Below are 27,791 nucleotides of genomic sequence, written 5' to 3'. Positions count from 1 at the left end.
GAATTCCTAAAATAAAATCTGATTTAACAGACAGGTGCGCAGCATTACATAAATATCTATTTTATTAAAAACTCAAAATCGCCAAAAATGACATACGCAATTCGGTTATTAGCGTGACGATATGTACATTTGCCTTGACTTGTTGAAACCTCGCTCTGAAATAAGTTTACCAAGCCCATGCCAACTGTCAGTAAATGCACTAAAGGCCAACTCTACGAAAAAAATATCATGATTGCGTGCAATGTTCGGATCTAGAATCTCGACGAACAATTACCAAATATTTTTGCAGGGGTTGTGGTATTGCTCTTTGCCCCGCACTATGTGCAGAGTTGTATCACATGAAAATACACAATTGTTAATGGTCCCTTAACGTTGTCTACTGTTCCTTCCCCTCAATTTTCTGTTTATTTTCATTCACCCAAGTTTCTTTTATATTTGTACTTTTTATATTTTCTAGTGTTTGTGCAATATACAATTGATCACCGCATCAATACCAAAAAATAATCGCTATTTGCCGCTTAACATTATTATTTGGGTGTCTCAACTTTTTGACCATCGCTTTGTTCTTTCTGCTGTCGCCATAATCGCACGCTGCGTAATAACGTCAGTTACGTCGTCAACGACGTCATCGTAATCGTAGATCGTGCGTCGACGCAACCCGTGACCTTGACAAGTACGTAGGTTACACAATTTAATCGTGTGAAACCATAAAGATACCAATGACATCCAAAAATGGCAAACCTAATTGGCTATAACTCAGCGACAAATAAAGATGTAATATTTATTTTAGAATCGATAGAAAGATATTTAAACAGTGCACAATTTTGTCTAGCGAGTACTTTGCTCCATCTTGCATACATTAGGATGCAATTGCGTATGAACCAAGCATAGCCAATATCGAGTTTTTTGAAAAACTCGGTCTATTTTGCTCATTTTCACAAAATTTTCAAATAGCAATTATGTATTTTTATTTGCCAGTTACTCAGTTAGCAAGGCAATTGATTGCAGTTTCTGTCGATGTGAGTATTGTTAAAATTGATCCATCCGAAGTCGAGATATTGTGCAAGAAAGGGAGTCAGCTGCTTGGGCCACTATAGTGGCCTGTGGCAGCGAAAGCGTTGTATGACTGAATAAAAATGAACAACGACCGTTCAATTTGCAATGGCTACAAACAATCATACCGTCGTCGTGTTCGCAAGTCAACTGGTTTCATTTAAACAATTTTTCTGTTTCCTTTTATGCTAGTATACCGACATTTGGAATAGATAAAAAGTAAGTCAGATATATTCTGTATTTTCTGTTTGTGTATTCTGATTATCTGACACATAAAACATTAGATGAGTGGTTCCCAAACTGGGAAAACTTTTCTTTGTAATCCCCGTACCTTGGCCATCGGAAAAGCTAGACACTCAAAGCTTGCATCTAGTGAATGAGCCTAGTTATAGTCACACGGTTGTAGGGATATAATAACAATACTTTGGCGTATAGATTGTAGTCTAAAATGCCGAGCTATATAACCTTGAAGTTGGATCGGAAGATGTAATAGGTGTTAGTATTATTGCCATATATTTTGGAAATTGAGCGTTTGGTGATTTGATTTAGAAGTAACCATATTAAAAAAATTGAGAACCACTGCGTTAGATGATTTATTAGACATGTGTTGCCATAATCGTTTTGAATATTTCCTGGCTTTGTTTTCTCTAATATATCAATGAGTAGGTAATTGCTCCAATCATGTCTGAGTTTCATATTAGTTCGCCGGATTGACTTGTCTAATATTTCAATCGGTCCATGGGAATATTCAAAACTTATAACATCAGATTCAATGAAAATACACAAAATGACTAAAAAATCTAAACAAAATATCAAAAGTTTACACCAAACGATCAAAGTATCATGCCAGTACATGGTTTCAAGAATAGTTTTTCTGGAAATGCGTGTTTCACTTGATACCTAACGCCCAAAATTCGACAAAACATGACACACTGCTATAGTGATGGAACCAAAAATGTAAAGAATAGATTTTCTCTTGTATCGAACTCACTAACAACAGGCTTACTCATTTCAAAAAATGGCTGCAAGTCGCTATATAAATCACATTAACATGACACGCTTTACATGAATCAAATATATAACTTTCGATGCGCCAAGCATAACATGCAGTATGGGTAAGTTGAAACATTCTTCTTATGGAAACAGTTTTAATGGATTTTGGACTAGATTTCAGGTTAAAGTAGAATTAATTCCTCATGATAAACTAAAATCTGGTACATGACTTGAGAATGATGTGAAATGAGAATGATGTATACTATAGTTGTGGACCTCAAGATTATCTTTCGTTTGACGTTCACGTCTTTGTTCAAATATCGTTTTCAACCAGGATGAATTCGACAGAGCATTGAATACCGCAACGCGTATGTTGGGAATTCAATATATCGCGGCTCATATGAAAATCAACTATCGACAGGAGCTGAAGCATTCGTCGCGAATAAATACTCAGCCGGGTCCTGTGTGACTTGTTTTATAGTGTCTAAAGCTTTGTACAAATTCTGATCCTTGCGAAATCTGCTTCTCATACCTCCTTTTATCGACATGGAATTTAATAAAACGTCTGCTCCGTAGTTCTTGGAAAGCGGGATTCTTACATATGCAGTAAAAACCCATCCAATTTAACACATCATATTTATCAACAGCTAAACATTAGGTCTGTAATATTCGAAAAAAACAAACAATAGTACATATTGTGATCTTTGCATTGGGTATATTTACATTTTTATTGCAATCTCACACATAACAAGCTTCAGGCTTTCTGTTTCAAATATCAGTTTACACTACAATATTGACGGTTAGCATATCATAATATACATATATAACTAGAAAATTGTAATTGGAAAATCTACATTATATCTAAGTTTGACTGAAGTCGGTACCAAACTTTAAAATGTTCTCCAGCTATTAAATTGTAAAAATTTTGGAGAAAAAATGTAATCTGGTCTATGAAGCTCGGCATAGAGGAAAGTGGGCTTTGTAATGTTGTTTACAAACAGCAATTACATGTAAAAAGAAGTGGAACTCCTAAATCAGCTTCCACTAAGGAGATAAAAGCGCGTTAAGCTAATCTAAAAGTTGAACTAACAAAAACAGTCGCCAGGAATCAGAGTCAAAAAATTGAATTTTTTATCGCAAAATAAATCTCACTGAATGATGGAGTATTGTAATGCACAGTAAAAATTTGGTGCCTACGTTGAAACCATTCTTTGCTACATTAAATTCTTGCAAATTACTTTTGGGGTTTGTGAGCCTGGAGATTCAAACAAAGTTAAGAACTTCTTTTGAAAACAAAAAATATACACATTGATAAAAAAATACACAAAAATGACAAAGTAAAACATCAAAGAATTATCAACAAAGATAAGATCTGTACGGCTTTAAAACCCTACTCCACCGGTCGCTCTGGGGCCATTTTACATTGGTTATTCTTAAAATATTTTTTTCTCAACTATTAATCCCTAAAGCTTTACTCATGGCTTTAGATAGCGTGTGCTAGAGTTCTATTCAGCAATATATGTTTAGAACACACTCCTCTAATAATATTTTTTTATACGACAAAATTTTCAAAATTACTTTTGAACAACCTCGAACTTGCAAGATTTTGTGCCTAGTAGAGGGTTAATAATTATTCCTAATTAATTATTTCAACGTTTTCTTGTGTTATTTTCCAACAGAACAATACCAAAACCACTATTATAGCATGAACGGTTACTCTAAAATTCACGATTGTATTTACGTCACACCTCCAATTATTACTGCACAGGCCCCCCTCGATGCAAAAAATGTTACCCTGTTCCGACGTAAACATTCTAATGCGCGCCGTTTCGGGTTAAAATGACCATTGATTTTACGTTTTTTTCAAGTTTAAAAATTTTCTGTACCTACACCAAGTATGGTGCAGTCGAAATCATATTTTTCAAAACATCACAGAGCCAGAGATGGAATGTATGACTGAAGGTACATGATAAACCAATACTAAGCCATTATAAGGGAGTTTATTGTAGTTCATTCCCCGTCTGAGTCACATGTCTGACTGGCGATTTTAAAATCGATGCTATTTATAGAACTGGCATTTTCAACAAAGCTGGAGTCCCTATTTCGTAAAATATAGGACTCCACTATAAAACATTAATTGTAAAAGACCAATAATACCTTTTAGAGTTGGACTAGGCATGAGACATAAGTGGTACGACTGGTACGATATATGTCATCCGGCATAGTAGGGTATATACATCGAATTTTATAAAAATGAACCGAAATTCTTCATACCTCCTTTAAACTATGGAATATTTTTTTTTAAATGTACCAATTATTGTTCGAGATGATTTCTTATAAGTATAAATTGTGAATAGGTTGTGAAGATACTACAAGTCTCTCCAGACAAATTTGGTTCAATATTACGGCTTGTCCGCGCGTGCAGTTTCATAAGAATCCCAAAATACGTGGTTAATATGTATGTGTATTGTCAAATTCACTAACTAATACAGTTTACAGAAGTTACAAGCAAAATATCGAGATTTCTCTCGCAAAAAAAATTGTTTTGAAAGAATATCAATTTCTGGAAAATGTGATCTTTCACCCAATGAATGACAGTATTGTAACATACAATAACAATTTTCTATGAGTGAAATTTGAACCAATTCTTTGCAACGTCAACTTCTACAAATTTTTTTTTAGATTGTGACGGCCAGAAGATTCAACCAAAATCGAGAATAAAGAACAATATACACATCAGTGGGAAAATACGCGAAAAATGAGTCAAAAGAATGACAAGTCAAGATAAAATCTGTACGGGGTTAAATTTACATCCAATATTATCGACCAACACAATATGATATATTGCGACCATGTCATGAGATAAAGTAGTGTTTCAAAAGAAAAAAGCACAAATTTATAGCAAATAAATCTTTTGTAGAATATTAGAATGAGCTAAAATGTCGTAAATAACCAAAATCTGAGATCCATGAATCACATCGGAAATTTCTTAAAACATTAACATTAATTAATAATGATGATAATATACACACAAAATGAAATATTTGCAATTTTATAATAAGACAATTATAACAATGAGTAATAATTAAACAAATAAATGGCAATCCAAACAAAATATTCTCTACATGCACATAAAGTATTGACAATAAACTAACGAAAATGTCAGCCTACAGGCCCCAATGAAATTGTGTGATTTCCTTGTGTAAAGGCAATTCAATGCACCACAATAATCTTGGATCTATGGATTAATTCTAAAGCAAAATCTGCCACAATCGCAGTTTAGTTTGGTTGATAAAAGTAAGCAAGTTTTGATAGTTTCTCACTAACTTATACATTATGAGCGGATATATAAAATGGGATTTTTCAGCGTACAGACCAAGTTTATGGAGTATTTATACTAATCACTCATTTAATTCGTTTTTTTGGTAAATGGAGAATTAATACTGATTTTAATAAATTTCGTATTGTATATTAATTTTAGATATCCGAGTCACATAGTTTTTTGTCAATTTGGAATCCATGCCAGCATTGGTACAGGATGATTTCCACTCTGATTTACAAATCTAAGTTTAGAAGTCGTAACCGAAACGTTCAACTTGACAAAATATAAATAAATTGTTCTCAGTACGCCAAGATTCATAAAAAATTGCAACATCGGTATTATGATTTTTGAAACTCTGATGAGAATTTCCGAATTTTGATTGTTGAAAATGGGAGAAATGGGTTTCTATATAGCAATGTGTGTGAATTTCCTTTTCGAGTATGGTTACAGCTCTATTGATGGTACATCCAAAACACATTCGATAATTTATGATAAAATATCCGATTTTTATCAATATCTCTGTACTTTTAGTTAGTGTAAAGGCCAACATCTAATATCAACTCATCGGCACGGCAAATGTGCACAAAAATTATAGTGAATGCCCGAAACTTGGTATTTTGGTATGGACCTACTTTGAAACTATTCTTTGCTATACCAACTTCGTACAAATTTCTTTTGGGCTGCGTCAGTTCGAGATGGAAGGAAAATCAAAAAATTCTTACGAACACAAAAAAATATACACATTAGTGAAAAATTACACAATAAATGTTGAAGTAAAAAATATCAGGATCCATAGAGAATTAAGATTACATCAAATATTATTGTTTTTTATATTATTGTTTATTATTGTTTTTTTTAAGTATATACCAAATTATCTATACGCAATATTTTAAAAATCAGATTGGGGGATGTATGAATCACAAAAGGAACTTCTTGAATTACTAACATTGAATAATAATGTATACATCGAAAAAATTATTTTTGTACTTTTCAGCTTTCATAAACTTTTCAAAATACAAGTTTATAACTTGAGAGTAATACCAATAAGTGATGAATAAACAATTAAATGGGAATTCAAACAAAACAATCTTCTTATTTCTTGCACACAAAATATCGGCAATAAACTAACAGGTAAGGCGTGTGGAAATCATGTGATGGTGTAGTCAAAATGCAGTTGAATTAGCTTGGAAGAATCTATTTTGATGGCATGATGTGCCAAAATCGTAAGTATGATTTATTAATAAAAGAATCTAGCATTCAAAACCGCTGTATATGGAATTTTTTTATTTTTAATTCTAACAGACTATACCACATTCTGACTTATTTCTCATTTTGGGTGACTTGGGGAGTAGTTTTACCTATTTCCATATGGTAGTCCATACTACTGGTGTCGTTCGTAATTTATAACATGAATATATATTATCTAAGTCGTAAATTAGTAGAATTGTCAAAAATGTGCTTTCAGAGTTCAGACACATGGACAATTTAGGACCTTTAAATTTTGACAGAGAATGCAGCGTCTGTTGAAGAAGAGTATTTGTACATTCAAGTTCTTTTCAATCAAAAGTTGCATTTTCAAATATGGAATTATACAAGTCGAAAATATATAGTTAAAGAGTTTATATTATGACTGTAAAATTTATGTGGCAAACACATCAACTTGAAATAAAATTCATAAAACAGAAATAGAAAAGTTCAGTTATTTTGTTGCCTCTCAAATGTGTTAAATTTAGGTAGTAATAACAATAAATAATAAAAGCAAATATAGATACATAAGACATCTACAAAATTTTTATTGGTTTTTATTTTTTCGTTATAATGACACATAGGAATACAGATACCCACATCTACAAAATTTTTAGTGGTTTTTATTTTTTTGTTATAATGACACATACGGATACAGATACACACATCTACGAAATTTTTATTGGTTTTTATTTTTTGTTATAATGACACATAGGTTTACACACATCTACAAAAATTTTATTGATTTTTATTTTTTTGTTATAATGACACATATGATTACAGATACACACATCTACAAAATTTTTATTTTTTTTTTATTTTTTTGTTATAATGACACATACGGATACAGATACACACATCTACGAAATTTTTATTGGTTTTTATTTTTTGTTATAATTACACATATGGATACAGATACACACATCTACAAAATTTTTATTATTTTTTATTTTTTGTTATAATGACACATAGGGATACAGATACACACATCTACAAAATTTTTATTGGTTTTCATTTATTTTTGTTATAATGACACATAGGTTTACACACATCTACAAAAATTTTATTGCTTTCTATTTTTTGTTATAATGAAACATAGTGATACAGATACACACATCTACAAAAACTTTTTCCCTAATTCTGTTATAATGATGATACGATAAGCTAAGTGAAGTGAACCAGTCAACTATAATGTGAACATAGCAAGTAGGTTTCACAAAGTCATGTTTATACAGTGATATCTTCATGATTTGCACAACAACATCCAACAATTTTCATATGTTATTTCAATTAACCTGACAAAATCATCAATTCTTTTTTCAAGCAACGAGCAGTGATCCGAGGACAACATCTTCCAATTTATCTATCTATTACATTTGATTCAATCCATAAAACTTTATAATTTTGCATATATGCTCTAATTTGAAGTTAGAATCAGGGGAAAAGTTTGAGGGATGTAAAATGCTCTATTCAATAACACAACAATTTCTGCCAGAAAACATCAAAATCGATAATCTGTGACATGAAATAAAAATGTTCATCAAAAAATGTTTAAACGTTTTAGTGAGTTTCTATGTTTTCGTAATCTGACGAGAAGAACATAAATTTTGTTGCCGTTCCTTTTAAACACTGGTTTCGCATTGAATTGGGGTTTGAATTTCTGAAAATAAAAAATAAATTAATTCATTGCGTGGCTTCGGTGTGGATAAACGATGGGGCAACATGTTGCAAACAATGAGCGTAAAACTAAAAATCAGCTTTCCAAGTGGTTTTGATTCCATGTCGATGTGGCCTAATCCAATCATTGGATCGCGAATCAGAGAAATTTTTTGAAATTTTTTTTGGGGTGAATAGAAAAAGATGAATATGCGGTTAAGTACCCAGGACTCTTTGTGATGGCGTTGTTAAATTATCCATCTGTTGACGTGTACTCCTCTGAAAATCTCTTTTATTACCAGTTGGTTTCTTCTCATCTGTTTAATAAAAAATTGAGTCATTTTCCAAATTTATTCATTTGACACTTTAAAGCAACAGAGAGTTTATCACAATTTATTCAACAATATTACCGTATAGGATTACACCGCCTGTATCTGATGACAAAATCCTATTTATCCTTATTTATCACCCACATTAGTCATGTAATAAATATATCAGTACAGTCACATTCATCAACCAAATCATTGAATTAAGGTTACGAAACTCACCACGAACACATCGTCCCATGATATTTTCGTAAATCCAAGATCTGACGGGGCTTAGTTTCTCCCACACGTAATCAGGGCCATCAGAATATAGGAAAGGATTGAGGCCGCTGTTGATCGGAATAATAATCAAACCTACAGGAACGTATGCATCATATGGTATGTTGATGCCTGGATAGAGAGAAAGATAACGTATGCATAATATGATATTTTGATGCTTTTATAAAAAAAAGGATATTCTAGTATAACAGATTAATCACGCATTAAAAAAATTTAAATTCATTCAAAAATTGATTTAAAATAAAATTCTTGAAGACGGTGATTCCACATAAAGTCTTCTCACCAGAAACTTGTAAGAAGCCCATTATGCAGACAGGCATCCAGCAGAGAAAATCAGTAAGAATAATCCGACTAATTTTTTGTTGCATTTTTATTGCTCTTTCTGCCTTTAATTTGTCGCTGACGGCAGCATTCTTTTCCTGTGTTTTCCTGAAACATTTAAAAATCAATAAACCAAGTCAATCCATTTATCTCTCGGACTGTCCCTGTTAACATGTTTACTGCTATTTAATATAACAGCAAAAAAACTGCGGGTAAGGTTTTTCATGCCAGAAACGAGAAGTATTACCAACAGACAAAAAGTGATTGCCTGGAGTATGGAAAAAGCACCTGCAAACGTACACTAAGTTCATGTTAGTGTTACTAATAAATGTGACAATGATGTCTGTCTTCTCCTTCCCCCTGAGGTGTCGAGAGTAAAACATTAACTCAAATTTTTTTATCCTAATGATGAATTTATTTGTAAAATACATATTTTATCTTGCATTAGCCATATCTCAAAAAAGATCAGATTCTTTTATCTTTGATATATTTTCTAATCGATAAATATTACAAACACACCTGTATATTTTGACGTATCCGATAAAGATGACGAAAAATGCCAAAAAGTTCACGATCAGGATGAACAGTGAATACAACCAAGCAGTGTCAGTATCAGGGTTTGGGAACAAAGTGGGAAGGCAAACTCCGTGAGTGGAGTAATATCCAAACCTACGTTCAACCTTGTATGTCGAATTTAAATCGCTGATTAGAGATTCTAGCAACGACCATGTTCCAAGTTTTCTAAATAAATAAAAAGGATTTGTTATACAAACGATATTGTTACAACACATGTTCAACCGCTGGTGGCTGGAATAAACCCATCACTTTATCGAGTGAGAAATTGGGCAGCTTGAACGTAATCAGTAATCAGTAATTTATTTTATCCCCAAGAAATACACACTGTACATACAGAACGAGATAAGAAAAGAGAGGAAAATAATGCATTTCAGGGTGAAAGGGGACGCGATAAACCAGCATTGGTTATCGAGCAACGACACCTATGAATAGTCTAACATTGGGTTATTCAAGAACAAAAATCGAACTAAATACAGTACTAAAGTGAGGAGTCGGACGCCAAAATACTAACATTGGCAGAAATATGTTTAAAAAGACCGGATATTTCCGGACTCACTAAGCAAACGACTCCGAACGCCGACTGGCAGATAACCATGACAACTACGGCACAAATACGGTAACGTCTAAGTGACTGGAGCACCATATTGCAAGCTGAGTTGGACGGTATCGGCACTGTGCTGATGCATGGTTCATAAAGGCTGGGGACTAATTTGTACACGTTCGTTTTTTTGAATCGAATCTCCTGATTTTTATATGGGTCATTAGAGAAAGTTTCGTTAAAAGAGAAAAAGTGCTTAAGAAACCTGATCATATTAAACATTAAATTGAAAATCATTTTTTTCTGAAAAATAATATAGATTAGCAGTTCGTACTCACTTTTCTATAGCTGGATCATCTTCAAATCTCTGTTTTGTTAGAAGTGCACGAGACAAATTTTCAACATCGTTTTTATTTATAGTTGAATACAAAGGATGTCTGTCGTACCTAAAATATTTCAACCAGTCAACATGTCTGATTTGCACTATGAAAGCTTATTCTAAATATGGAATGTTTGTTCAAAAAGATTAAGAGTTGACTTAAAATATCAAGTCAGTTCTCAATAGGTTATGATAAGTTTTATGGTATATGCCACTTTACTAGTTCTGATCAAGAATGTCGCTATTAACAATAAAGACTACTATTTCTATTACGAATAAAAGATCAGATCTTCTTACTTATACAAGTGTTGTTTTTAACTACCAAGCAAACGTTTGTGTCTAAAAAGCAACAAATTCTACTTTCTCACCAAATGCTGTCGATAAAAAAGTCCTGAGTAAAATTGAAGACCGGAATCAATCCCAACAAGATGCAAATTACCCATGAAAGTGCCATCAAACATGCGATCATCTTCATTGATGTTTCTTTTGCAAAAGGCCTGCCAAAACAAAACTCAAGAATTTTTATTGCTCAACTAAATAAAATTCACTTTATTTTATGTTTGTTTTTTATTTATTTACTGTATATTGTAGACAATCGAGGATGAAAATGTTTCAAAAATAGCATGGCTTGTGTAAAAGCATATAAACAAATTTACCTCAGTACAGTTTTCATTCGAAATCCTGTAATAATGGTTAGAGTAAATACAGAGTTTTCTGATCCAATCAAAAGCAGAGTTCCAAGAGCAGAACACGTGGAACCACTTCGCCATTGTCTGTCCGTTTTACAATAATCCTTTGTTATTGTTGCATTCTTGATGCAAATGGCCAATGTATATATCTGTAAAATAGTATGACATTTATTATTTGTTATGAACTTTAATTCAGATCAAGTATTTACAAGAAATCTCAATGTATTCTTGGAACAATATTAGATGAGTACATCATGATAAATCAGTTCGCTAAGATTTCTTAAAAATAACGAAATGCTAAGTTGTTGAAATTAACAAAAAAATGCTATAGTCATATTTAGCAGAAAAATTGAATACATTTATATATAGTTTTAAATCAGCAAAGTTCGAATAAATAGAGTTCATGGATAATTATACTAAATATTGTTCACTTACCCCTACAAGTAAGTCCGAGAGTGATAAGTTAAATATCAAAGATTTGTTGATTAATTCAATCTTTGAAAGTTGTTGTTTAGGAAAGAAGATGTTTCGAATTGATCTGCTGGCCACGAATAAATTTCCAATAACAGCAAGCAAACCTTCATGAAAAGTTAACATACATGAGATATAGCCAAGAACCAAGCAATACAAGACAATCTGTCAAGAATAGAGCTTTGCACAAACATTAAAGCTAAAGTTTAATAATTTTGGAAAAGAAATGATTATAGACACAAAAAATAAAATTAATAAAATAAAATAGTATAATATATTTTTTATTCTCTAGAAATTGAAATAATTGTTTTCAAAGTAACAATAATAGTATGAGATGCTGAGTTGAAATTCGGAAATAGTATTCATCATCATTCATAGTCAATACGATCAGAGATATTCGAAGCTACGTATGTTTATTCTATTTCATAATGTATAGGATTAAATCAGTTAGCTCACTGCATGATGAGACCAATGACCAAAAAATCCAAATTAAAATTTCCCATGAGAAATTCAGGAAATCAAAATCACAATATTCAAATATCATGAAAACCTAAGAAATTACTTTCAAAGGACGAACTTTAAAATATAGATAACTCACTGATAATCCATATAAATGCAACAAAGTATTCGTTGCTTATCATTAAATCAATATTGGAGAAAGCACTAGAAATACATCTGTCAAGACATTCATCAACACCGCTTTTGCAGTCTTCGCTTCCATCGCAAATCTACTCAGTCAAACAAGAAATTTGGATTTATTTACATAAAATCCAACCGTTAAATCTAGACATACAGGACACATCAGCGTAGATATTGAACAAATGGTTTGTAAATTCAAGAAATAATTTAATTAGAATCTTAATTTTGAAGGTGTCACCTTGCAGAAATAAACAAATAACAAAACTGTTATTAATATAAGCGATAGTAACTTGCATTAACAAGAATAGCGTTTATAGCGTCAAATGTCATAGATAGAGCTTTCAGTAAACTACTTATAAACTCGGATTATATGACGAACCTTTTTTTTTGCTATGAATTTTGGTTCTCCTGTATCATTGCAGTAGAAATGGGTTTTATTACTACAATCCATTTCATCGCTTAAATCTTCGCAATCCTGTTATTATGTATGGAGAATTGTTATCATTAGCATTTCATTTTTAGTATCTCAGCTTATTCAATAAAGTAATGTGGTTTGGGGGCAAGCTCATGGCCTATCAATTCACCAAATGATCAAGAAATTGGTCTGAATTCGTTTAGATAACTTCATTATCAAAGTACACAATCTCTGTTTTATTTCTAGTCGTGAAGGATTCTGTAGACCAAAATATGCAAAACACCCCACACAGAAATTTCATTTTCAATGAACTAGAAAATCACAAACATAGATTTATAAACGTTGTAATATTCAGGGATCAATAAGATACTATTCGCCATGAGTATATAACATATTTATATTTCACATAGATCAAATCTTTGCAACCCATAGTTCTAAGCAAAGATATTCTGGGGTTTAAATTAATCATATTGGCTATTGAATTTTGTGTGATATTCGAATATTTTAATTCTGAATAAATTTTTACCTTTTGATTGTTGCACACCCTTCTATTTAATACATGCAATGTAGATCCTGAATTGCAATAAAACCTGCAAATAAAATTACTATTAAATAATATATGCAATTAAAAATATAAATACAAAAAATCTGTTTAATTTCTGGGTTCACGATATCAAACTCATTGGTGACTCAACTTGTAGTAAAGTTCAGTATTTCTTTAAGCTGTTGTATTTGAGCAGTTCGTTTTGAGTATTTAATTGGCACTAACAAAGAAATACAAATATGGCTGATTGTAAAATGTTCGAACTCTCATTACTAAAATATTTCTTCTGACTGAAAACACAACATAACCAGAAAATACCTATTTGAGCAATTTTTTTCATCTTCTCCACCAACGCAATCTTTTATTCCATTGCAAATTCGAGAGGAAAAGATCCATTCTTTGTTATCACACACATAGTACAACCTGCCAACAAAAATTCTACAATAATTTGTACTCGATGTCAAGGGGGAAGCAGAATCTCAACGAGGTAGAATCATTTTTCATGATCGCGCATTTGCGGTTTACATTTATATTAATCATATGGTTTGTCCAGCTATGTAGTTTTGTAGGAATAGAAATATCTGCTGAATGAATACATTTTTGAGCTCATAAAGTGCTTTGATCAAGAAGATAAATAACTATTTAACTCAAGGTCATATCCCAACCCTAAGCCCGATTATTTTCATATTCACATTACAATCACTAACACAATAGATTATACAAGCCTGATAAAATAACCTTCGAGATTTAGAATATATTAATAAAATAACATGGACGTTATCTTGAGACATGAATTGGAAATATAAATACGAGAGAAATAAATTCTGTAAGTGAAGAGAACATAAAGTAAATCGAATTGATCGCCCGTCTTCATGGGAAGGAGTAACTAACATTGTAAAGCCTCATCTGCGTCTTTTTTTTGATAAACTGCTCGAAAAAAGTCGCAGATTTATGCAATATATTGTATGCATAATGCTTGTATATTTGCCTTAATGAACAAATCTAAATTGAATCCATTTTTTTGAGTTTTCCGGCCGCAATTCATTTTGGCTTGTTTTGTTGCTTGTTAATAGTTGTTTGAATATCAGCAAGAAATCAATGATAGCTCCCTCTACACGTCAAATAGTCAGATGGTATGAAATTTTAGCCAGAACAACCAAAGTTCTTGAACTTTATCTTTCACTTCCGGAATCAAACGGATCGAAGTGACGAATACTTGAATACTGGTACCATAAAGATATATGGCATGTGTTCCGCGTATTTAAGTCTCATTCAATTATTAACGCAGGAGAATTGAAATTACATGTACAGCAGCTGCAAAAGCATTCGATTCCTTTCAGAGAGGCAATGATTAAAGGGACCACCTGCAGAAATGCAGATTATGTTACACCGAGGGGGGCTTTGGGGGCTATGGATTTATTTGACGGCCTACAACTCCTATGTTCATTATTGAGAAGAGAAATTATTTACATTTCGTAATTTTCTATAATATTTATTAGAGCATTTCTCTGGAAAAAGTGCATCCGAAATTGAACAACATCAAGAAAAATAACCGACAGAGAAAGAGTTCAACTAAACGTACATCGCATATGTCAGTTCTAATAAGTGATACGTCATATATGCCGTACATTATATAGGTTACCAAATAAGCTAATTGAGCTGCTCAAAAACTAGCCTGAACATATCGTACTGCGATGTTGAAAGATAGGTACTGTGATTGTGACCAATCTACTGGATGTAAAATCTTTGCTAATATTGTTTCCTGTTCTTTATTGTTCCATTTTTAACTGGATAAAATAACAATCTGACGCGTAGGTTCTAGATGTAAATTTGAGTTTCCGCGAGTGCGGACTTAGAATGCTGAACATAGAGTTTTTCTATAATAGAATCTCGTGCTTGAGAATACCGGTAAGCTGCGTTGCATTTGTTTAACACAGTGGTTCTCAACCGCCAGTCCGCGAACCGGTGCAGGTCCGCTGAGGTTTAGTGCCGGTCCGCGAGTGGTGTTGATTTTTTGAAGTCCCAATCGCTTTATCGAAGCCGAAAAGACGAAGTTACGTCTGTTTATTACGCAATTTTTGTTCCGCCGTCATATTACTGTTTGATAAGTGCGGTGATCGGTCGGCGACGTCTTTAGCGCCGAGTAGTCACATTTTTCGCTTTTTCGGTTCCGATTCTTCGCGAAAGCGATTCGTCAAATTTTCCAAGATTCAGGAACCAGAAAATCAGCGTGCGTGCTTTTTCCGTTTTGCATGCTTTTCGTCATTAATATTATCATCCAAATGAAAGGTTTTGAATATTATTTTGTTTATTCCTGACAACAGTCAAATATTCCACGGCTTTGCCTTGGCATTCAGCAAGATATAAACTTTTTGTGACCCTGCAGGTGGTCACGGGACGCGCAACAAAATATGATGAACCAATAAACCTCTAATCTGAAGTCCAGATTTTCATGAAAGAATCACTATCACAATTCTTGCGCTTTATTGATAACGAATACCCATCGCTAAGTTATCGAGCAATCAAACTGTTGTCCGAATATTAAAACAGTTACTTGTACGAAAAAACTTTTTAATCACTAGCATTAATTAAAACGAAGCAAAGAAATTGACTGCGAGTCGCTGCAGAGCTAAGTGTTGCAAAATCTTTCTTTGATGCCTAGTTTGCAATCCAGTACTGGAAACGAATTAACAGCAAATTCTCACAAGAGTTACTTTAGTTTGAACCTATTTAGCATGTACACGTTTTTTATGTGAGATGTTTCCTGGGTGCCTCTTTAGGTGCTCCCGAAGTATTCGTACCAATATGGCGCACAGCTTGAACATAGTATGTGTACCACTTTACCACGGTTGTTCAGATTGTGACCAATACTTCCGGAGCGCCCCTTTTTACACGCATAATGGGTGCCCAGCACTATTATTTTATTTTCGATATTATTTTACGTTACATTATTATGATAGTGATTATTCCATTATTTGATAGTTTTTCTTCATGTGAAATAATTTTAAATGGCCATTTTTTGTTTTCTAGAAACATAGAAAGTGCCCGATATTGAACTATATCTACGCAAATATATGTTATTATTTTCCGTTCTATTCATTAGAATTTTTGCCGGTCCTCGAGTACATTTTATTCAATTTTACCTTTCCGTCAGGGTAGAAAGGTTGGGAACCACTGGTTTAACACACGTGAAGTCATGTGTGACAAGGCAATTTACCGGGTTTTTAGTAATACTTCGACATAAAGACCCAGTCAAGACTTAAACACATTCGCGTTTACAACTTGATTAGTGTGACATGAAATATTTGTGACTATGTCACGAGGCAAATATTCAAGATCTCCAAAGATATTGTCTATTGCACATTGTTTTTTTTTTATAATGAAACGAAAATATTTGACAATGAATACTTGTCCCCATTCATTTATTTATTGAAATATAGGAAAATAAAGTTGGTTGCATTTGACGAAAGTCGCAAGCCGAAAACAGTTGTGAAGAGTCAGAGGACATTTTCGGGCATAACGGAAAACCGGCTATACGTTTTCAATCAGATAAAAAATGCAAATAGGAATTTCTGTTGTTTATTCTGAACAAAATTGCGTGAGTCTAAAGATCTTTGATGGGACATTTTTAAGCTAGAAGGCACTCACGAACTTGTATAAAGAGATCTTCAACAATTTTGTTTCCACTGTTAATTTATTATTATGATCATAGTACAAGAGAAGAGGTGAAAATAAAGATTGTGAGCGACGAATACATTGCACTAGCGCGCTCAGTGAGAGGCAAGCTTTCTAAATAAAAATATATGTATATTTGAAGTCTTTGTGAAGTGATTTCTTGTTTAAAAAAGTTATATAAACAAAGTAGGTTTGACATCATCCTGATATGCGTCTTGAACGGTAGATAGCTCTCGTATCATCAACTGCCGCGGCGACAAATCAAATTTTGTAAGGTATCATACAACAACATCGTTATTTATCATCGGCATGCTGATTTTATAGCTAATGTATATATCGCTGATGATAATATCGGGTCATTTACAAATATCAGTCGCCGTGACAAAATATGCATTGAATTGATATAGATGTCTCTAGGCTAGATGCCAAGAGACCTACAAGAACTCGTTGGAAATTGATATTATGGATTAAAATCATTTTAATGAATTGAAACTAATAAAAATTGCCATAATTTACATCCAATAATAAAGAAAACTCGTTGGCGAACGCAGCCAATCAAATGAGGATTATCCACCTCAAATAAGCGGCCAAGCCAGGGTGATTTTCGATTTCACTTTTTGGAAGACGGATGATTTTTTTGCTAAAACAGCCGCTTGTAATAATGAGTGTAATGAGCTTATTTGTTATATATGGCGTCATTAAAATAGGATTTTGCAAGTTCTTCCTGTATGCCAAGTATTCCATTGCACCTGTACGCCATGTGCCTCAAAGTCTCAAACGACCAGTCTTTATTTAACGTTTGAAATAGTGCGTCCAGTATGAAAAACGCGTTATTATGCGATCATCTGCCACGAAACGCAAAAGATAATAAAAGGAGTCAATCCACAACAACGAACACCTTACATTTTGTTCTGGGAACCGCGACAAAAACGGTATTTTAAAATCTGGAAATAGCTTAAAGTTCGCGTACCTACAGGACACAGTATTGGATTTCCACTGGGAACTATACACAAATCCCTGAAGTTGGAACACAGTTAATTCAGAGCGCTATGTATCTTCCTAAACATTCTTAAATTACCGTCAATCGACTTTTCCCGGATTCTACTGATGTAAAAGATCAAGAATTTATTGTACTACAGCATACAATAATGGCTATACTCTGGGATTTATTGCTGCACTGTGCTGAATTGGAGTCAGTATTTCAAGATTAGCTGAAATTTGACAAATTTGCAAGACCGTAAAATTACGAATCCAAACCGGGGCAGTTTATCACTAATTTATGTTTGATAATTGCCGTTTATTTTGGAGTAGTAATGCTTTGATTATGTTGAAGGTCGACGCAAGTGCTAGTTACTTTTACCATATTTAAATTAATATGGTAATAAATTTTAAATGTCCGTCACGATCTTGAATTGAATAGTTTCGCAACAAAAAATCATAATCCACTAAGAAAATGAACTATTTTAACGAGTGGGTAATCGCGAATAGTTTTATATGAGCATCTGTGTGGAATTTAAACGACAATTTAATTTTCGAACCCCCACGTTTCCTTTTGAAAGTCCTGGCGCACCTGCATCCAATAGTCCATTTTACCAGCGACACTCGTTAAGGCCAGAGCGAAAATGAAACGAGACGAATAATATTCTACGCCAAATGTTTCTATTAAATAGTTTATTCACGGCCGGGCATTTCGTTTACACCAGGGGTCGGCAACCCTTCGTCGCTCGCAGGCCAAAATTGAAGGTTGCAAGTCTTGGTGGGGGGCACAAATTTTTTAAAAGTTAAAAACCAACAATCAGCGCGCGAAGTCTGTGACAATTCGTTAACTCAACTCGGTCAAATTAAAAAAAAAATTACAGATGACATTTAATGTGACACGTGTTGTTGCATTATGCTTGATAGCTTTTCTACATCAGGTGGCGCACTGGATGAAACCAAGATTAGAAATTTTCTAAATGGGCATCAAAAATCCGAGTTCTCAGCTTGTTCTTTGTAATATTCATTTTCGAAAATAATTGCTGGCACGCGTATGTACTTCCAAATATCGATGTGAATTTTTTTGCATTGTTTGTCAAATTCGGATAGCTATTTTCTTCAAGAAGATACTTTTTATAAATATCAAGCAGTGAAACAACTCTCAAATAAAATATGAATTTTATTTTCTCATTGCATTGCATCTCAAAAAGCTCGATTTGAATATTTTCTACGCCATTAAGCCCCTGCTTTCAGCATCAACTTTTTTGCGTGTTGCGATTTGTCGAATCATAATTAAATTGTTAAACGAGTAGCTGTTCATTTAATTGTTAGATTATAATATATATTAGTCTACACGAGTTCCACAATAAATTCTGTTACGTAAAGAATGAAATCTACTCCTTGAGCGCAGATTATATAATTTATTCATCGCCGAAACCGCCGTTTTGTCGCTTCAATTCATTAGAGCGTTGCGGGCGGGATAATGTTACTCTGCGGGCCGGAACTGGCCTGCGAGTCGTAAGTTGCCGACCCCTGGTTCACACTAAATATTCCCTTTTTTGTGATGCATAAATTAATGAATCAAGTTTGCAATTAGGCGTTAGGCCACACTCACTGTGAAGATAGTATACTATATAATGGCTGATGAATAAACTCGAAAATATAACAAATGAAATCGAAACAATACTCGGCGGACACACGTAATATCAATTTAAAACTTCTTGTTCAAGTTAATATGATTACTATCTAAATTGCGTCACTGCTTTACTATAGACATAGTCTATAACTATATATGAATTTATTTTGGCCAGATTTCAGTCCTTCTTTAGGAGCATTGAAGATTTTGTAATTTTACACTACACAGTTGGTTGATCTAGAAATTCTAGAATATTGAACTTCACCTACCCATTGCCTGAAAGTCGAGAGCAGAATGCTGGTTTGTTTGCACAATCACTGCATTCTTCTTTCTTTGGGTACGCACAATCAATGACTCCATCACACTTTACTCCTAGTGTTCCTCCTAGGTGCATAAATAACAGTTAATGAAGTGATTAATCTGTGAGGTTTAAATTATATTCATTTTTTTGAACTTGCAGCCAAGTAGGACCAGTATTTAATAGTTTTAACAGAAAGATTTGATTAAACTCGAATAATTATTTGGGGAAACAATAATAAAACTATATTTCAAAATTATAGCGGAATTAAAAAAATTATGATTTATGATCAACAGACTAAGAATGTTTTATTTTGACTTCATTATATCCACAATTATCATGACGGGGATGAAATTGATCATCCTATTTTCACAATGAATGATTAGGTTCAGCAAACAATAAAAGTATTTTGATAATTTATTCAACCGAAATACTTTTAATATATAAAATAGTTTTCAATGAAATACTTGGTAATGTAACCTATCTGCAGAGCTAGGATTTAATTTGAATCGCGATTATCAATATGTTGTAAATAGGGCTGGGCGAAACACTGTTTCGAGACACTGATATGTCGAAACGCCGGTGTTTCGACTTTCGAAACGGTCATTATGACGTCATAACAAAATCAATATGAAATTAGTCAAGGTATCTTTCAGGGAAGTCCAATTCGAATTTATTATCCGAATTTTTTCGAATATTGCGAGCTTCGAACATCGTTTTTAATGTTTATAAGAATATTGAACTTCGTGGATACGCCCTAGCGCCGCCGTTCGCGTTTTGATTGAAAACATTTTTCAAATATTTCATTTTATGTTTTATCGTAACGAAGACGCTCTTAGCGACGCTGCAATAAATAACTGACGACCCCGAAAGGATTTAAGTCAGCGCCGACTTGAAGTACTTATAACACGTCAAGGATGTTTTTGATTGAAAATTCTTTACAATTATTATCGCATATTTCAACATAGCCAAGAATTAGTCTGGGTTACCGCGGCAATAAATCTAAAATCAAATTGTGTCGTAATTATTCGTTTTCATCCTTATTTTCGATAGTGACCAAGCATAACGAAATTTTTTGCCTTTCTCGCAATTTACAGCGTATGAAATAGCTCTTAACTATTTTTTAAGATCTATCGCGAATTTTATTGTTTGACTGGCGTCATTGATTATAATGTTGTTCCGTTCAAGTTGGTGGTATTAACTTATAAAGAAAATAAAATCAAAACAGTCGAAATGGAATATTTCAAGCAAAGCTGGCTTGAACATTATAACACTCGAATCTCCGTCATTGGCGAATGGAAATGTGTGAATCGGGTCCACCCATTTGATTATGACGATGATCGAGTTATAACATTTGCGTTTTCTGAACTGACGTATAGTATAGATCCGTAAGCAAAATAAAAATTATTGCCCACAGTAGTCGTAGCACAACAGCCAGTATCTGAGTGTGAAGGTAATTGTCGCGGAATTCATTCACGTTGACGATAAACAGCCAAAATTGTTAGCAAAATTTAGCTGTGTTGAAAGTGCGTATGTCTTTAATGGGGACTTTGATTTTAGTGTAGAATTTGAAACAGTTCACTGCACTCTTAACAGAAAAAGAGGATATTTGCCATTTCCACCCTCTCCATTGGGGTGTACTGATAAATTTTCCGCCTTATTTCGTTGCATAATTTTATATACACCGTGCTAATGCATTCACAGGGTGTGTTACCAAACATTTTCTCCACTAAACTTGGTGGAAATGCATGAACGCGTCATGTCACGTGATATCGAGGTGACTGTGACGATGTGAGAAGGCTGAACGCTATTGGCTGAAATCGTTTCGAATATTTTTATGCGCGGTGACTTGACTTATCACTCTGCCGTGGCTTCGATGAAACTCTGTGCATAACAGACTGTCTGCGGTAAACAACTCCAATTTTCAATAGATAGAATAAGTGGGAGGGCACAGTTTGTGTTGAACTTGTCTCAAGCTACAATATGTGGAAAACTTACATTGTGTTGAGAGGTCTGGAGGTTTAAGCTTGCTGGTACAGGTAAGATTTCGAATTATTAAGTTGCTGATAAACAAACGCGAAATTATAGTACCGGTACGGTACTGGTACCTTTATCTAGCCATAATTAAACAATCGATCAGTCAATCCACTACTACTATTAGCCTACAGTGTTCATGTGGATTCAGATTGCGTTCAGCTAACGTTGCCAGTCAAGCAAACCCAGTGATTTCCCCACACCCCCCCTATAGGGGGTGAACACCCTCCCTAAAATTTCAAACACCCCCCCTAATTTTGAGGTGCGATTCCACACTGTAATTCCTAACTCTAGTATAATTGTATTCAAATATAACGACTATGGCATATTTATCAGTGTAGGTGAGGGGTTCCAAACCGCAGTCTGCGGGCCACTTACGGCCCGCGTAACGACTTAAAATGGCCCGCCAAAATAGTTTAACACTTCATGTGGTACCTTTTCAGTTTTAGATACCGTCTATCGTTACATCATTATCACAGTTTGAGCACGTTTATTTCGTAACAATTGAATTATACCGGTATCTTATGTATACGTATTTGTTTTAGGATCACACACTGCAGTATTTTAGATATCAGCCGTATATTAAGAAAGCTTAAAGATGTCACAGAACGAAAACTAGGCACTGAAAACAGACGTTTTTTATATGAATGGCAGCTTTTTTATTTCTTTATTGAAAGAATCAAACTTCAGCAATTTGTCTTCCATGCCAATATTTCAGTTTTGAAGGAATACAACATTATGCGCCATTATGATCAGTTGACGCGCGTATTTCAAAATTTAATTCATACAAAAGTCAAACAAACATGTTCAAAATAATGTGGAATGTGTAACAAAACAAGCCATAAGTAGTCATTATGCTAGATGAGCAAGTAACTTCATTAGTCACTATCAATTGCTAATTACTTGCTGAAAGCCGTGCTTGTTATTTATTTCTCGAGAATTCTATCAGCTAAATATTATAATTATTATTTTCATCACATAACAAACTGCCATGCTAGGTGTATCTAAAATCAAGCTTAGAGCCTATTTTGGTGCCCATTTCTCAAAATTTTCACAGGGCGCTTGCAGCGCGCCCTGAACCCCAGCCGTGTCGTCGCGCACTTTTCATCGCTCCCTTTTTCTGGCCCTACAATTTTATTATGTTGTGTGTTTTGGCTCGCCGTCAATCAACTTGGGGGACCCCTCGTGTACATCATTTCTTAAATACATACCAATTTTTTAAGAATACAAATAGTTTTATCGCTAATAGCAAATTATTTACCACCCCCTGAATTTCGAAACACCCCCCCTAAAATGAAAAGCTGGGGAACATACTGAGCAAACCAAAGCTTTGTTTGCTAATGTCAAGTGACCAGTACCGGTACTAGGTAAGACTAGGCTATAGCCCAGGGATGGCGAACCTTTTTCAATGAATGGGTCAAAAATTATAATTTTATCGCGGAACAAAAGAGAGTGCTGGAGTGGGTCACAGATATTCAATTCACGTTTGTATCTATAAGAAACTTCTGAAACAAATCTTATAACTGTATAAGCTGGTGTTGGTGTAGTTTTGGGCTTTACTTATGCAGCACTTCTATCAGGGACTTTTTATGGCACTCGGTTTTGTGATATTAGAGTACGAAAAAAACGCATATGAATTACCAAAAACGTTTAGGATGATGCGTTAAATTATTTTACAGTTCTAGTGTCGGGAGGTAATTCCGCTTTGATGGTGTTATAATTTTCGATCAGCTCCCAACCACATTAAGCCACTTTCACACTGCCCCATTGTAATTTCATATTTCTAGATTTTCCTTTCAAGTCTGAAAGATTTTGTTTTCACAACGGCATTGTAGGCGAGAAGCTAATAAAATGCAAAGTAGCACCTAGTTCTCGTATAACCCCTAAAACAGTCTGCAGATGCACTTTCAAAAAAGACAGGCGTTGCGAGAAATAAACAGATCAATTGCATTGTTATGTCATAAACGATGTCAGGCCCAATAGCTGAATAACGGTACACAGCGGTGCATACATGCGTACAAGATTAGGGGTTTTAAAAATTACCGTACCGGCCCGAAATCAACATTTTGAATATGAGCGATCGCAGCCCTCCCTGACTGTCCAATTGACGGTACATTATAATAGTTTAGTTATTGTTAAATTAATTTAAGGCCGGTTTTATCAATCTTTATCACTGATATATTAGCATTTTATTTTATTCGTGCCTTCGCTTGGCGGGTCACAAATAAAACGCGGTGGGTCACTTTGTGACCCGCGGGTCAGTGGTTCGCCATCCCTGCTATAGCCTATAACGGTAAATACAGAATTTTAAAACTGTCTGTGCAACCATCCGTATACTTTTGAAGGCCGTATTACGTCATTGCGACTTCGCAGTGTTGTAACTTTTGGATGACGTAGTCATGTCTGCATGTGGGGGTTAGAAATTACATATGTAAATATTGTTGAGCCAGGCCAACTAGAACTACTTGCAGCGCATACTTCAGCAGACCCGATAAGACTATATAAATACAGAAATATAACGTTATCAGTAACTTATATTGCGAGTCTAACTTCTGAACTTCGTACCAGTAACGGGAGCTATCTCAACTAATTTTGATTTGCCAAACTTGCCAAAAGGATTCTATACAGGCTATTTCTGTATTGGGCTTATTTATCTGTTTATAACATGTTTGGTGAGTCGAGCGGGAACAACTTATTTTTCTTTTGTGCTTAACTTGAAATTACACAATTTTAACAGCTATCATACATTTTGTCAGTAGCCTACTGAGCACATAACTTTCTATTCAGGATGTTGATTTTCTTGAAAATGAAGATGATCACAGTATTGGGACTTACAAGTAGATAATAGCAGAGGAACTAAATAATAGAAATATAGCAGATGAGCAGTGCTGCAGTGAACAACTTATAGGTGAGTCTTGTTATTTTATGCAATAAATATATCGCCGGATGAGAACAGAACAGGCCTAAGTCACAATTTCGAGTTTTGAGAAAAATGCAAAAAAACAATTTGTAATTTTTTTATTTTCGAATTCCTAAATATTCACACTTAGTGAATACCTGAGCTCTGGTTATTTTAGTGTGGATGAGAATATCTTTGTAATCGATATTTTTTGGCACTTCAGCTTCAATTCCTTCCAGCTTTTTTACCCCCATGAAGGATTTTGGCCCATTCTGTTCTCAACAACTTCTGAATTTTTTGTATGGGATGCAAAGTAAAACAAGGTGACTTAGGCCTAAGTTGCACTGAATAATTTTTTAGGGATGTAAGTTTCGGACATTTCATTTCTGATGTTCATGCTCATCATACTGGAACTTAGGACTCTTTTTTTTCAATATTTTGGGGTTCTGAACATTGGGGTTTTGAGCCATGCTCTACATTCTACAAGGTGGTGGTCTTGAAATCCAGAATTTCTCAATAATAAAAATTTAAGCTGGACTTAGGCCCATTCTGTTCTTAACTTCTACAAAATATTATAGTCCTAGGTCCAGCTGAAATTTTTATTATTCAGAAATTCAGGATTTCAAGACCATCCACCTTGTAGAGCATGGCTCAAAACCCCAAAATATTGAAAAAAGATGAATTTTCCAAAAATGTGACTTAGGCCCCTTGTGTTCTCATCCGGTGATATGCAAGTCTAATAATGGTACATGTTTTTAAATCTAGTGCGTTGTATTTGGGTGTAAAATACAGTGTTGAGATTGAATGAAATAATGTCACCATTACAAACATATTGTTGAAATTTTTGACTCTATATAGCCTATATGTAGATGTATGATAATATCACTCTATGCTTTAAAATCATGAAGAGTTAGAATCAATACGTATTACTTATGTCTAGACCTAGTGGATTGGGATATAACTTAGTTTAGTAAAATTCGTCTATTTCAATATGACCTTGGTAAGAAGACAAACTGAAAAAATAGCTAGTCTGTGTTGTTCAGCACTTTTATAAATTACTATCATAAATTACTTGTCCAGTACAAGGACTCCAATTCAGTTGGAAACATTTTTATTGAATATGTTCGAAGTTAACATGCGACCGTTTTTCTACTGCAAAAGACATATTCATCTAATCTCTTTTTTTGTATTTGTAGATTGTAAGTCCATTCCAATGATGAACTCTGGATCATCACTAGATCACAGTTCGAATGGAAGCTTTAATTACACAAAAGCAATGGCAGTGATGGATTCTTTGTTACAGGATTTTCAATCTACAAATACCATTAGGTAGCAGAAAAGCTTGACATTCATCAGGTAGCATGCCTACTGCTCCTGCCAAATGAAGAATTCCCATTCAAAAAACAAAAAAGGCGTAACTTGACTTTCTCATTACGACTGTATTTATTTGCGACCTTTAGTAGTCAATTTCGCCGAATATTTACTGTTTTAATAAATTGTTTAAATCCTAAAAACCTGTCGTGGTTTCATGCTTCCTTTGTGTGGTATAGTACGTTTCCAGCCTTGCAAAAAGGTTGATCTTCCTATCGATTTGGGTGGGGTTGTTAGGGTGGAAATTTCAAACACCTATCCAAAGGGAGGAAGAAGTAGAAAACCTTGTGAACCAAATATTTCGGTTGGAATTACCACTTTTTTCATTTAGAGTGTGGGTGCCTAGTTGCTCTCTTTCCGAACTTGCCAAAATGTACCACAACTCAAGAATACTGTAACTGCAATGTTTAATAACATTATTGAAGACGAATTCCTATGTTCCTGGATTTTAGAAAAGTAAATAAAATATGCAGAATATAGTAAAAATTATGGTACCATATTACGATGTACAATCATACATTTTTCCGAATGAATGCGTAAAATACTATAGCATAGAACTCCAATTATCCAGGTGGATCGGAGAGTAGGTTTACCTTAGCAGCACTATATTAAGCAACTCAAAATTTTCGGAACAAGCATTTAAAGTCTGAAAACAACCAAAAATGACTAATATTTTAAAAGTTGATGTTGAGGTCTTTAGGCTTTTGCCTACCTTGCCTAATCCTGGAAAATATGTGTTGTTTTACATTAAATTTAATGGGTTACAGTGGTGCCATGTTATACTGTTTGTGTCAAACGTGTGTTTCGTTTCGAAGCCAAAATTTCGTTTTGATTTCGAAACGCCAGTGTTTCGAAAATGTCCAGCCCAAGTTGTAAATAATAATTTGAACTTAGTCGTTCCCATTTTGCGCTAATTTAAATCAATAAAATATATCAACCTGAAAGCGGACACCGATAATCCTTCTTGCATGTCTTTACTTCCCCATCAGCCAATATTGAACCTAAAAATAGAAGATGGTATAATTAAAGAGAAACCCCATACTTAAGGTCACTAAAATACCTTTTGAAGACTAAACAATTATAATATAGGTATTGTTCATAAAAATGAGTTTTACGATTATTCGTTGTTAGAAAAAGAACTATAGTTATAGCAATGGTAAATAGAAAAGCATCATCGACATAGATTGAATAACATCCCGACACATAAAAGAACAACAACAATTAGATTAATTGCTTATTATCGACTGACTAAGTCCAAATTAACATTTATTTTAAAATTGATCGCAACCAAACATCAACATATAGTTAATGTCAGCAGCACAAGATTAACAATAAAATCTTTCAATTCTGAAAAGCCCTTATATATGAGATTTATGATTCGGAAAGATACATGGAAGGTAGACGATCATCAATACCTTGCGTCTTTCTATTTCAAAATCGCCATTTTGCTCTATTAG

The 27,791-nt window shown here is 33.9% G+C and overlaps 3 protein-coding genes across 7 annotated transcripts in view; 1 reads left to right on the top strand and 2 right to left on the bottom strand.

The window, feature by feature from the left end:
• LOC120330887 (uncharacterized) overlaps window positions 1-27,791 on the bottom strand; it is a 394,767-nt gene that overhangs the window by 79,887 nt on the left and 287,089 nt on the right. The window lies entirely within an intron of this gene.
• The window catches only part of LOC120330257 (uncharacterized), a 292,402-nt gene that overhangs the window by 17,545 nt on the left and 247,066 nt on the right, over window positions 1-27,791 (top strand). The gene's annotated exons all lie outside the window — the stretch shown is intronic.
• Window positions 8,486-27,791, bottom strand: part of LOC120332025 (uncharacterized) — a 30,865-nt gene continuing 11,559 nt past the window's right edge. Inside the window, exons 6-18 of the mRNA XM_078113740.1 lie at window positions 27,273-27,335; window positions 20,002-20,113; window positions 13,429-13,492; window positions 12,867-12,962; window positions 12,447-12,576; window positions 11,813-11,955; window positions 11,345-11,526; window positions 11,057-11,185; window positions 10,648-10,755; window positions 9,715-9,936; window positions 9,158-9,303; window positions 8,818-8,985; window positions 8,486-8,586 (exon numbers count right to left, since the gene is read on the bottom strand). Of these exons, the coding sequence (XP_077969866.1) occupies window positions 8,486-8,586; window positions 8,818-8,985; window positions 9,158-9,303; window positions 9,715-9,936; window positions 10,648-10,755; window positions 11,057-11,185; window positions 11,345-11,526; window positions 11,813-11,955; window positions 12,447-12,576; window positions 12,867-12,962; window positions 13,429-13,492; window positions 20,002-20,113; window positions 27,273-27,335 (1,664 nt within the window). The remainder of the gene's footprint in view (window positions 8,587-8,817; window positions 8,986-9,157; window positions 9,304-9,714; window positions 9,937-10,647; window positions 10,756-11,056; window positions 11,186-11,344; window positions 11,527-11,812; window positions 11,956-12,446; window positions 12,577-12,866; window positions 12,963-13,428; window positions 13,493-20,001; window positions 20,114-27,272; window positions 27,336-27,791) is intronic.

The sequence above is a fragment of the Styela clava genome, chromosome 6 (genome assembly GCF_964204865.1).
Source record: "Styela clava chromosome 6, kaStyClav1.hap1.2, whole genome shotgun sequence".
Lineage (NCBI taxonomy): Eukaryota > Metazoa > Chordata > Ascidiacea > Stolidobranchia > Styelidae > Styela > Styela clava.
Note: the sequence above shows the minus strand (reverse complement) of the source record. Positions and strands in the feature narration are given on the sequence as shown.